This window comes from Lolium perenne, chromosome 7, assembly GCF_019359855.2.
Source record: "Lolium perenne isolate Kyuss_39 chromosome 7, Kyuss_2.0, whole genome shotgun sequence".
In the NCBI taxonomy this organism is placed as follows: Eukaryota; Viridiplantae; Streptophyta; class Magnoliopsida; order Poales; family Poaceae; genus Lolium; species Lolium perenne.
This window is the reverse complement of record NC_067250.2, coordinates 96,406,338-96,417,552: the sequence shown is the minus strand read 5'-3', so window position 1 is coordinate 96,417,552 and position 11,215 is coordinate 96,406,338. Positions and strand designations below refer to the sequence as shown.

At 44.6% G+C, this 11,215-nt stretch overlaps 2 protein-coding genes across 2 annotated transcripts; both read left to right on the top strand.

Moving 5' to 3' along the window:
* The first annotated feature begins 2,120 nt into the window (after positions 1-2,120).
* LOC127316579 (uncharacterized) lies at positions 2,121-5,160 on the top strand. Its single transcript, XM_051347020.2, has 4 exons — positions 2,121-2,561; positions 3,288-3,385; positions 3,491-3,556; positions 4,147-5,160. Exons 1-4 carry the CDS (start codon positions 2,194-2,196, stop codon positions 4,857-4,859), a joined length of 1,245 nt encoding a protein of 414 aa, XP_051202980.1. The 5' UTR covers positions 2,121-2,193; the 3' UTR covers positions 4,860-5,160.
* A 1,910-nt stretch (positions 5,161-7,070) lies between these two features.
* Positions 7,071-10,766, top strand: LOC127316578 (probable protein S-acyltransferase 7). Its single transcript, XM_051347018.2, has 5 exons — positions 7,071-7,421; positions 8,686-8,868; positions 9,053-9,349; positions 9,526-9,759; positions 9,844-10,766. Exons 1-5 carry the CDS (start codon positions 7,335-7,337, stop codon positions 10,363-10,365), a joined length of 1,323 nt encoding a protein of 440 aa, XP_051202978.1. The 5' UTR covers positions 7,071-7,334; the 3' UTR covers positions 10,366-10,766.
* The last annotated feature ends 449 nt before the right edge of the window (positions 10,767-11,215 follow it).

Sequence of the window (11,215 nt, the reverse complement as noted above, 5' to 3'; positions counted from 1 at the left end):
GGAAAGGTGCATAGTTAAGCATCTTTCTTGTATAAATAAGCACTAGCGCTTAAGTAAAAAATCTGTATATAGCTCCTCCCATGTGAAAACTCTTTGTAGTATGTTGAGTTGTTCTAGCGTGGATGCAGATCTGCTCGGTTATCTTCCGTAACTGGCTAAAACAAGACTCTAATGTGAACTCTATGTATGCAGCAAGAGAAGCAGAACATGATGTTGAAGGAGCTGGTAGGCAAGCTGACAAGCATGTGCTGGGACAAGTGCATCACCAGCGCCCCTGGAAGCAAGTTCAGCTCCGGTGAAACTACCTGCCTGACCAATTGCACTCAGAGGTACCTTGACATGACTATGATAATTGCGAAACGGCTTCAGATGTAGTAGGGCATCTCCAACTGCAACGGAATTGATGCTTCGTCAAGAGTCTCAACTCTGTCTTTTTGAGCTTCCTTTGAACATGCCAACGATGGCGAGTTTTAAAAGCGACATGGTTTAATATATTCGCACAGATTTAATCTTCTGTCGTGCAAAAGCTTAATACCTGTATTTGTGGTGAACCTTGATGTGGGTATGTTACGTGTTTGATTCTTCCATCTCTTTAGGTGTTCTCCTGCTTCTATTGAAGTTGATCTTATGAATTCTGCAAGAACACAGTGATGAAATCAATTGATTCTGCTCTTTCGTGGTGTGTGATATATGTCCAATTTGCTTGTATGAACATTATGATTGGGTGGGAAATATTTCTGGAACCTTCATAATTCTTTACGAAAGGGTAATGTCAGAGTGGACTACTGATTACTCAGCACAATGGGAACCCGTGACAAGACATTGCCCTAACTTGGCAGAGTGTGGGCAAAAGACACTCGGCCAAGGAAAACATTTCATGTTGCCATCTAGATAAGCACATGGCGAAGAATCTAAAAAGCATAAAGCAAACATACAATATGATGACAAACGGAGAATTAAGGTTATGTACGACACACACACAAAATTTTGTCCTGATTTGATTGTTCGTGCCTAGCTAGCATGACAGTATCACTTTTCCTCATACATCTACATCTACACTAATATTTAAAAAAACCAGAGAGTCCCATCCAAATGATCTAGACTATTCATATGCCTAGATACAACGGCTGACGTCGTCCCAATGATGTGTTGTCTGCCAAGTCGAATCCTTCCTAAGAGCAATTCCAACAGCCACGCTATATTACGCTGGCGCGGTGAAAAAAAATGTCATTTACTTCTGAGGACTTGAACCTAGGTGGTTGGATTATACATCCACTTCCCTAATCAAGTGAGCTAGGCTCACTTCTTAATTAAAACTTATTCGAAAGCATTGAGATTTGTATTTGTGTACTCTTAATCTCTTTTATGAATTATGTTACGCGGTATGATCAATTTTCGAGCAAGCTTTAGGTCGCACCTTTGTATTTCGTACAAAATCTTTAGCCATGAGAGGGTCGTTTAGCGCAAAATACGGCCAGTGATGTCGCAAGGATGAAGAAGAGATTGCCAATTTTCCAATCAACATGTCGCAGCGCACATGCATATGACATGCATATTTACTAGTAGATAACTTCAGAGGATACAATCTAGGCGGGTTTTCTTCTTCATGTTCGATCATTTAGAATTGTCTTAATGATTATGTTTTGAATGATAACAGAGTTTCAACCTCTTGCGGGCTATACACATCGCTACACATTAAATCTATTGGTGGTGTTTGCTGCAGTGTGTCGAGAAGATAACATGGGTATAGTCAACCAATATGGATGACGGTCAACCAATACAATGAGTGGGTGATAGATAATATCTTCCCTGCCTTTAATATTCCTACATAGGTTAAAGTTTCACAATAAAAATATTCAAACGCATAACATAGATACATGAGCTGCGAGCTCACCATTGTTTAAAAAAAAACACACAAATACAAAAGGGGACAATAAAAAAACCCAGCTTTTCAGTGTAAGAAAAAAAAAAGCAGGTAAACTGGGTTACCATCAGATAAGGAAAGCCCATTTCGAGGCTCAGGCCCATAGCAAGGCCCGTGTCCACGTTCTCCAGATTATTCGGCTGTCGACACCAGAACCATTCCTCCCCTATAACGCATCTCGAAGCCGCGGCTTAAACCCTTATCTCCTCTCTCTCCTCCGCCTGGACCTCATCCCTCTCTCCGCTTCTAGGGTTTTTACGCCCCCACCCATGGCGATGGCGGCGCGCGCCGTCCTCCTCTCCCGCCTATCGCCGCTCCAGGCCGCGGCCTCCCGCCTCCTCCTGCGCCCCCTCGCGGCCGCCGCGACCCTCCTCCCGCCGCCGGCCTCGCCCGCCCCGGCGGCGGCGCGCGGATCTGTGCGCTGCTTCGCGACGCAGCCCGCCTCCTCGTCGCTGCGCGACACCTCGCCCAACTGGAGCAACCGCCCGCCCAAGGAGACGATCCTCCTCGACGGGTGCGACTTCGAGCACTGGCTCGTCGTCATGGAGCCGCCCCCCGGCGACGCCTCCAACCCCGAGATGATGCGCGACGAGATCATCGACGGATTTATCAAGACCCTCGCCCAGGTCGTCGGAAGGTATAGCTGGAACCATTTCTCTCGTGTTTTCATCATGTTTGCGGTGTTGGAGGCGTGATGGAGCTTATGGATGTGATGCGCATCATGAGCATGTTCTGTAGATCCGGGTTCATTTTGGCTGGTGGTGCTCTGATGTCTCACTAATGTTTAGTTTAGGGGAATTACAGAGTTTCACTGTTTATTTGGATTGGATCTGAATTAAGTCTAGGTGTCAAATATCTGATCATAAATCATTTACCGTGTCCATTTCAGATGCAAGATCAAACTAGAACTTATAATAAAAATACGCATCTGATTTTCTGTCTGGTGTGATTGTTTTTGTGCTCATGTAAATGTAAGGTGTTTTGGCCGGGCAGTTATTATTATTGGCATAAGTAATGTTGTGAGTATATCCTGCTACTTCCTTTATTGTTCTACTGTGATTAGGAAGTTGTAATTAGTCTTTCATGGTGTTGATTGTTTGGTCTTATTTGATGAGGCTATCAATCAATCATCATATTAACCTGATGCAACACCTGTGCTTTGTTATTAGGTTTGATCTTGGTTAGATATTGAGATATGGGTTGCATCACCTTTACTCAAATTTTCATTCGAGTCTTATGTGGCATAATATGTGTACTCTCAGTTTGCGCATTTTGGTTGCTGGGCATGCGATGTTGGTTGCTCCCATTTTGTTTACTTCTGATTTATCTATCTGGACATAAATAAATTCTTATAATTTTCCAGTGAGCAAGAAGCCAGGATGAAGATATACTCAGTGTCAACTCGTCATTACTTTGCTTTTGGCGCTCTTGTATCTGAAGAGCTCTCCTATAAACTGAAAGGTATTATTATTGCTTTATGAAGCAGTCTTGAGGATGTTCCAGTGTAGAAATTATGCCCGATTAAAAATATTCTTCCTTGAATCTTATGCCTCTTAACATTGACAGAGTTGCCCAAAGTCCGTTGGGTTCTACCTGATTCGTACCTGGATGTAAGAAACAAGGACTATGGAGGTAATTATGCAATGTCATTCTGACCTTCTGATTACTGTTGGGTCATGACCTTGAACTTTTTCTTTTCTTTTCTCTATGCCATTATGTGCCTTGTTGCCTTCTCCACTCGGCTCAAAATAATTACCATGCTACCTCTTAATTGATCAGTTCAGATGTGTGTGTTTTTTATTTTTGTGGAACATGCAGTGGTATGCAAGCAGCCTACCTGAACTTATACTGGTCATTGTTCCAAATGATCAAATAATTATTAGATTTGGAGCCGATAATTAACATACCCCATGTTGTTACAAGATATATCACTGTAATCATGACCTAAACCTGAACCTGATAGCTACATAGTAGATTTCAGTTTATTGCATTATCTGTAGGTTGTACCACGGTGATGATTCACCAAATATGTAGCATGCACAAGTGCTAAGTAACACAAAATAATGTTTGGCGATGGATCTGTTATTTTCTTATGTGGGCGCCTGTGTTTGAAATAATTTCAATGGGGTGAGTTTGGGCTTTACTTATCATTGTCGAAAGCATGTGACAGGAATGGGTTATCAAATCTACAAACAATTGATACTTTACATCTTCTATTTCAGGGGAACCTTTTGTTAATGGGGAAGCTGTTCCTTATGATCCTAAATATCATGAGGAGTGGGTCAGGAACAATGCCCGTGCCAATGAAAGATCTCGGCGCAATGATAGGCCCCGCAACTTTGACAGGTCAAGGAACTTTGAGAGGAGAAGGGAGAACATGCAGACCTCCCAGAACAGAGAGGCACCTCCGGGGCAGCAGGGTTTCAACGGCCCTCCACCTGGCCATAACCCAGGCAACATGCCTCCACCTCCACCACCACCTGGTCAGAACCATGGCAACAATCCTCCACCATATACTCAAGGTGGTCCATCAAATTACCAACCCCAAATGCAGAACCCACAGGCAGGGTACACACCCGGCGGTGCACCCCAAATGCCGAACCCACAGGCAGGGTACGCACCGGGCGGTGCAGGCCACATGCAGAACCCACAGACAGGATACACACCAGGCGGCGCACCCCAAATGCCGAACCAGCAGGGGGGTTACATGCCCAGCGGTGCTCCTAACTATCAGCAAGGTGGTCCAGCTGGTTACCAAGGTGGACCTCAGGGAGGTAACCAATTTAACCAAGGAGGCAACATGCCTGGCGGCCCTGCACCAGCACACCCAGGCGGCAATCCTGGATACCAAGGTGGAAACACGCCCCAGCGCGATGGTTATGGCTATCCTGGCGGGTACAATGGCAGTGCACCAAGTGGCTATAATCAACAATAAGGTCAAGGATGAAGCAAACCAAACTACCAATGAGGTTGCACTGAGTCCACAAATGAACTGATTTTCCTGGGAAGTGTTGCCAGCATAATTCCCTGGAAGATGCAATGTGAAGTAGTATAAATCCAACTATCGTTATGGGATATTGTTATTGCTTGTTCTAGTGACCTAAATATTCTGTGATGCTGAAACTTTTAATGTGCTATATAGCTGATGAGTTTAGTACGTCCACATTTCATTGTGAACTTCTTATTTTCTGTCAAGATCGTTATGGTAAGTTTAATGGATCCAATGAGTTGTGGTACCTATTTCCTGTTCTGTAATCACGTACTCCCTCCTGTTCATATTAATGAACTCCACTTTGTCTAGATTCGAGGTACATACGAATCTAGACAAAGTGGAGTTCATTAATATGGACCGGAGGGAGTGCTAAACTGTTTACTTTACACATACCACACTTTCATTTTTTGTGGCTTTGATGGTTAATGACAAGATGGATGAAGAGGCTGTTAAAATGGTTTCTTCACCACAAGTACTAAGGATTGAAAAGAGTTGATTGGATTTATAGAGGTGGAAGGATCAAGGGTATATTATTCTTGTAGTAGCTCTTTTCGTGATTGCGGAACACAGATTTCATTTGACATGATTTTGGAACACGCGAGGCAACCCGGGCGTGCAAAGGTTTCCTTAGGCCAGATTAACATTGGTCCTTGAGTACAAAATCAGAAGGGAGTTTGACTGCAAGACTCACTTGTCGAGCACAGACGAAAGAAGACTCAATCGTCGAGCAGAGACGAAAGTCTGCCTTAGTGATCCAATGGTGCCGAGTGGAAGGGCTGTTGCTCACAAACAGATAAAAGTTACTTTAAGATAATAGATTGATCTTCCTCAAGAGTCCACATTGACTGGAAAACTCGATGTCGACTCTTCGCCACCTGAGTTGTAGGCGGTTCCAAGGGTTGTTGGGTTGTTCACCCATTAGTGCGGTATGTGAGCTAGGTCAGAACATATGTGAGCTGGGTCAGAACGTCGTGAGACAGTTCGGTTCATATCCGGTGTGGGAGCGTGAGCTGGGTCTACAGATAGTTCGGTCCATATCTGGTGTGGACGTTAGAGCATTGAGAGGATCTTTTTCTAGTACGAGAAGACCGGGAAGGACGTACGTATGGTGTACCAGTTATCGTGGGTAGCCCAGTGCGAAGATGATAACTACCGAAAGCATACTAGTAAGCCCACCTTAAAATGAGTGCTCTCTTCTTCGTCTTCTCTAGAGCCTCCAGTATCACAACCAAGAGACAGTGATGGGTTCTCCAGCTATATGGGGATTGCAAAATCCTGAAAGTAGCTGATGATGAATCCCACGAACATGCAAAATCTCAATACGGAATGTTTTGTATTCTAAGCTACACAAAAATGATATTCTGATTTTTTTGTCCATCAGAAATCACCATACTCCAATACACACTTTTGTCATTTTTTGCGTCACTCCAAATAGAAACATTTCGAATTGAGATTTTGCATGTTGGTGGGATACATCATTACCTACTTTTAGGATTTTGTTTCAAGATTTTTTAGAACTTGTAATATTATTTTTGAACTTTTGAACTTGTAAAGTTAATTTTGAATTTACAGCCGTGGGCTCCACGTCTCCCGGCACGAGTGGTTTGGACTTGCCGTGCCCACTACAGGAGAAAAGACGTGGATTCGGCGACACCACGGTTGACAATGACTGGGAATGTTCCGATGAGCCATGACCGGTTCGGACATGGGGTCGATGCGGCTGGCCATGACATGCAGTTGAAGGCTAAAATAAACTTAGGGGTGGGGGTGTGTGGTCGCCAGACTTAGGATTTGGGATGTGGTGTGGTCACCGACGTCGAAGATGGAGGTACAGTAGGTGCTTAGAAGGATGGCATGTGCCGTGGAGGATGGGCTTTGGGCAATGCTGCGCCGCCGGCCATGGGTGGCGGTGGCCGACGGTTTAGACTATGCATAGAGGTTGTGGTGGCGGAGTCCAACGACGGTGGCCTACGGTTTGTTATGGGCCAGTCCACGCTGAATTGCGGAGGAGGAGGTTAACTGGGCTGGCCTAATTTGAAGGTAGATCCTGTCTATGGGCCGAGCCACGATTGCAGAAGTCGTTTTGAGACGTCATGGATGTCATGAGACTAGAGTGAGACGACGCGCGCGCGCCCAGTCAAAAGCACACACGCGACCACGTCCCTCCCAGTCGCCCGGCCCTGACCCGAGCCCGAAGACCTCCCTCGTCCTCGTCCTCCTCCCCTCTCTCTCCTCCCTTCCGCCTCCGTCCACGCGGCCGCCCCCATTCGCCGGGGCGACCTCGGCTCGGCGGCGCTGCTTCCAGACCTCTCGCCCGCCGGGGGAGGCGAGGCAGGCCGGGCCATCGTCTGCCGCAGGGGAGGAGGTCGCGTCGGGGGTGAGGGCGCCCTAGGGTTTCCTGCCTCTCAGGCAGGCGGGATGTACGTGCCGCGGCCTTCCCGCTCTGACGGCGGCCGCGACGCCGGCGAGCAGCCTAGGGTTTACCAGGTTTGGCGCGGCAACAACGTAAGTTCTTCTATCGCTCTTTCTCCCCCTCCCTGTCTCCTGTCTATCGCCGTAGGCGCCATTTCGATTTGGATGCATGCGTGTACAGTACAGATACTCCCATACGCGACTAAGTTAGGTGTCGGTGAAATTGAGCTCGTAATTATTTTCATGAGTGGCTAATGTTACCTAGACTAGAATCATTCCACGAGTGAAATGTTCTGTGTTCACAGTTCCTATTGTTCGATTGGAAGGTTTGCATTCAAATTGAGCAAAAAAACCCATCCTGTGGCTCTGAAACTATCTTATGCCCTGTGGCCACTGGCCAGTTTACCATCTTCATCTAATGCGATGGGGAGGTTAATCGGGTCATTGATAAATGATGGTCAGTACTGGAGCTACTTGTAAGTTGCTTGGATGCCTGCAGCGATGTAATGGCTCTCCCCACCGAAGAATGAAACTTAGGTCCTAGTTGGAAAACATCTAGAATTTATTCTGTTTTGCTTTTGTTCGTCAGCATTTTGAGTGTATACAACCATGTATTCGAAATTGGTATTTAGTTCAGATAAACCCAGGTGGGAATGTATGTTTGAGCAGTACAATCAATAGACTTTAGTTGGAACTTTTGGTTCACTGTTTTGATGATGGGTCTATGTCTCTGATGAACAGGGAACTCATTATGGTTTAGCATATGTGAGGATGCCTATGCTGTAGCTGCAACTGATTTCCATTAGTACACCTGTAAATATTTTACCAACAGTGATATGTTTTCTTTGCAATTACTGCCAACATTGTTAAATAAAAGTTGATAGCGAGGATTTCGGACAACTTTGTTTCCGGAGATACAACCCAGCTAGTTTGTCAGCATTGTTTTCTAGTCCTATGATATTTTTGTTTGCCTTGACATAATATGTGATTGATTTCACCTATAGTTGTTCTTACTAGCTCTTAGATATGACCGTCTGCATGTTAATATTTTCATAAGCTTCATCATATGGTTCGGGAAGACATGATATGTTGCGTTTTGTTTGATTTTCTCTACATTTGTCTTTGCTTGATATTGACATCTTATTCTAGTTGAACTAAATAGTCAAAATGGCTGCCATGGGCCCTGTTTAGGAGCTTAACATAAATCCAATATAAGCTTATTCTTCAGGAAAGCTCTTGCTGCTATTTAGGTTTTCTGACTGTTTTAAATAAAAGCATCTAATGTTTGCAATGATCACTCGCAAGTCGCTACCACCTTCACTAAATTTTGTTGATGACATGTCTTTGCATTTTTCAGAAATTCTTCTTGCAAGGGAGGTTTATATGTGGGCCTGATGTGAGATCCATATTTCTCACTATGTTCCTCATTGTTGCACCAGTGGCGGCTTTCTGCGTGTTTGTCGCCAGACACCTCATGAATGACTTTCCTGATCATTGTGGTATCTCAGTGATGGTAGTGGTGGTTGTCTTCACTGTTTATGTAAGCCATTACTTAACCTTATAAAATGGCTCTACCGTAGTTATTTATTTTGTTTACTGTCCTGTACATAGTAGTTGCCTTTGTTATTTGGATGATAGTTTTCCACATGCATTTCCCAGGAAATGTTCATCTTTTTTTTTTTTTTGGAAATGTAAACACAACTGAGCTTCTTTTCCTTTTCCAGGATTTGACGCTACTTCTTCTGACATCTGGTAGAGACCCTGGTATAATACCTCGTAATACTCATCCTCCTGAACCTGAAAGCATTGATGGGAGCAATTATATTAGGGGTCAGACACCACAACAATACCGTTTGCCTCGGACAAGGGATGTCATTGTAAATGGAATCAGTGTGAAGGTTAAGTACTGTGACACCTGCTTGCTTTACCGACCGCCTCGATGCTCACACTGTTCTATCTGCAATAATTGTGTGGAACGGTTTGATCATCACTGCCCATGGGTTGGCCAATGCATAGGACAGGTAACTTTTGAGGTTTCTAGCTATTTGTAATTCATCCTTATTTCTAAATTGCATGTTGCTTGCTGACACGTATTCCCAGAGTTGCTCTTTGTCCAGACATTTCTGATTATAGGATTTCCACTGACTTATCTTTAATATCAGTTGGGTCTAATCATAATCATATATCTTTTGTGCAGCGCAATTATCGGTTCTTCTACATGTTTGTGTTCTCTACCACATTAATCTGCCTCTATGTATTTGCCTTCTGTTGGGTGTACATAATCAAGATTAGAGATGCCGAGGAATCGTCAATTTGGAGGGCCATGCTGAAGACACCAGCCTCCATTGTTCTGATTATCTACTGTTTTCTGTGCGTATGGTTTGTTGGTGGTCTGTCTGTCTTCCATTTCTATTTGATGAGCACCAACCAGGTCGGTATTAGTTCAGTTTAAATTTTCAATAACCATCTCCTATTCGCAGCACATAGCTAATCATATACCTATTTTCTTTTGTAGACAACCTATGAAAATTTCAGGTACCGCTATGATCGGCGCGCTAACCCGTATCACAGAGGTGTTCTGAACAATATTCTGGAGATATTCTGCAGCTCTATTCCTCCTTCCAAGAACAATTTCCGGGCAAGGGTCACAGCAGATCAAGATATACAACAGGCACGATCGCCATCTAGAGGTTTCATGAGCCCCAACATGGGCAAGCCTGTCGGAGATCTTGAAATGGGCAGGAAGCCAGTGTCCTGGGATGAACCGAGGACGGCGGCTGATATTAGCGACTTGGAAGTAGGTCTTGGGGGCATGTTGGATGGGAAAGAGGGCAGAGTAACCCATGCATCTCCAAATCTTAGCCAAGAAGAATTTTCACCGGAGCTTGTGGAAGGCCGAGCGGGCATGCATTCAAGGCGGTCAAGCTGGGATCGCAGAGCTGGATCGTTGGGGTCAGTGGACAGCAACACTCTGCAAACGGATCCTGCCGAGGAAGCTAATGTGGGCGTTCATGCTACAACGAGCGGTGCACGTTAGCAAGAACAAAATGAAAGCTACAGACTGTTTCAGCTCGGCTTGGAGTGCGCAGTTGATCAGCTTCTGATCGGAGCAGCAGGTGCGGCAGGCTAAGGACCTGAACGGTGTAATTCGAACACAGCTCTTTGCTGTTTGGTTCACGTTAGTGCATCAGACTGATCGAGCTTCTGTTGTTGTGTTTGTTTGGTGTGTCAAAAAAGTGGCCAAAGAGCTCATGCTCCCACCTATCCTGGGTTTGTGTCGATGATCGATGTATCTGCAAATTGTGTATATATATTATTGGAGTGTATGTGTTTGTATTCTCATGCTTTGGCTTGTCAGAGTGCCATTTTTCTTTGTTGGCTTGAAGGCAGAGATGTATTGAATTGAGATTAATATTATCGTGCCAGAGTTGTCTTGAATAGCCAGGTCGGCCTGTAGTCCTGATATCATTCTTATCGAATGTGTGCCTTATATTGTGAAGATCAAGCTCTGTACAATATATGCCTTGGATTGGAATTCTCTTATGGGCTTAAATGGTCTTTGGAATACAGTTCTTTTTCTCCCTAGATCTATCGACCATAAGTCCATGCATTGATAATTCTCTTGTTCGAGCTTGCAAGTCCACATGATTTAAAATTCAAAACAGGGTTGTTGCAAGTGTGCTCGCTGTCTTGCCCTCAGCTGGTGTAGCAGACAACTAGGACGTGCTGAGGAGTAGGGTGTCTAGTGGGATTTCGTATTTTGGCTATTTTAGTTTAATTTTTTGTATAAAAAATACACTAGAAAAAATAAAATGCACTTAGATGGGATCCCACTTGACACCCTAGCAGGAGTAACCGGTCTCATGAATCCTGCCGCGTTGTTGTTT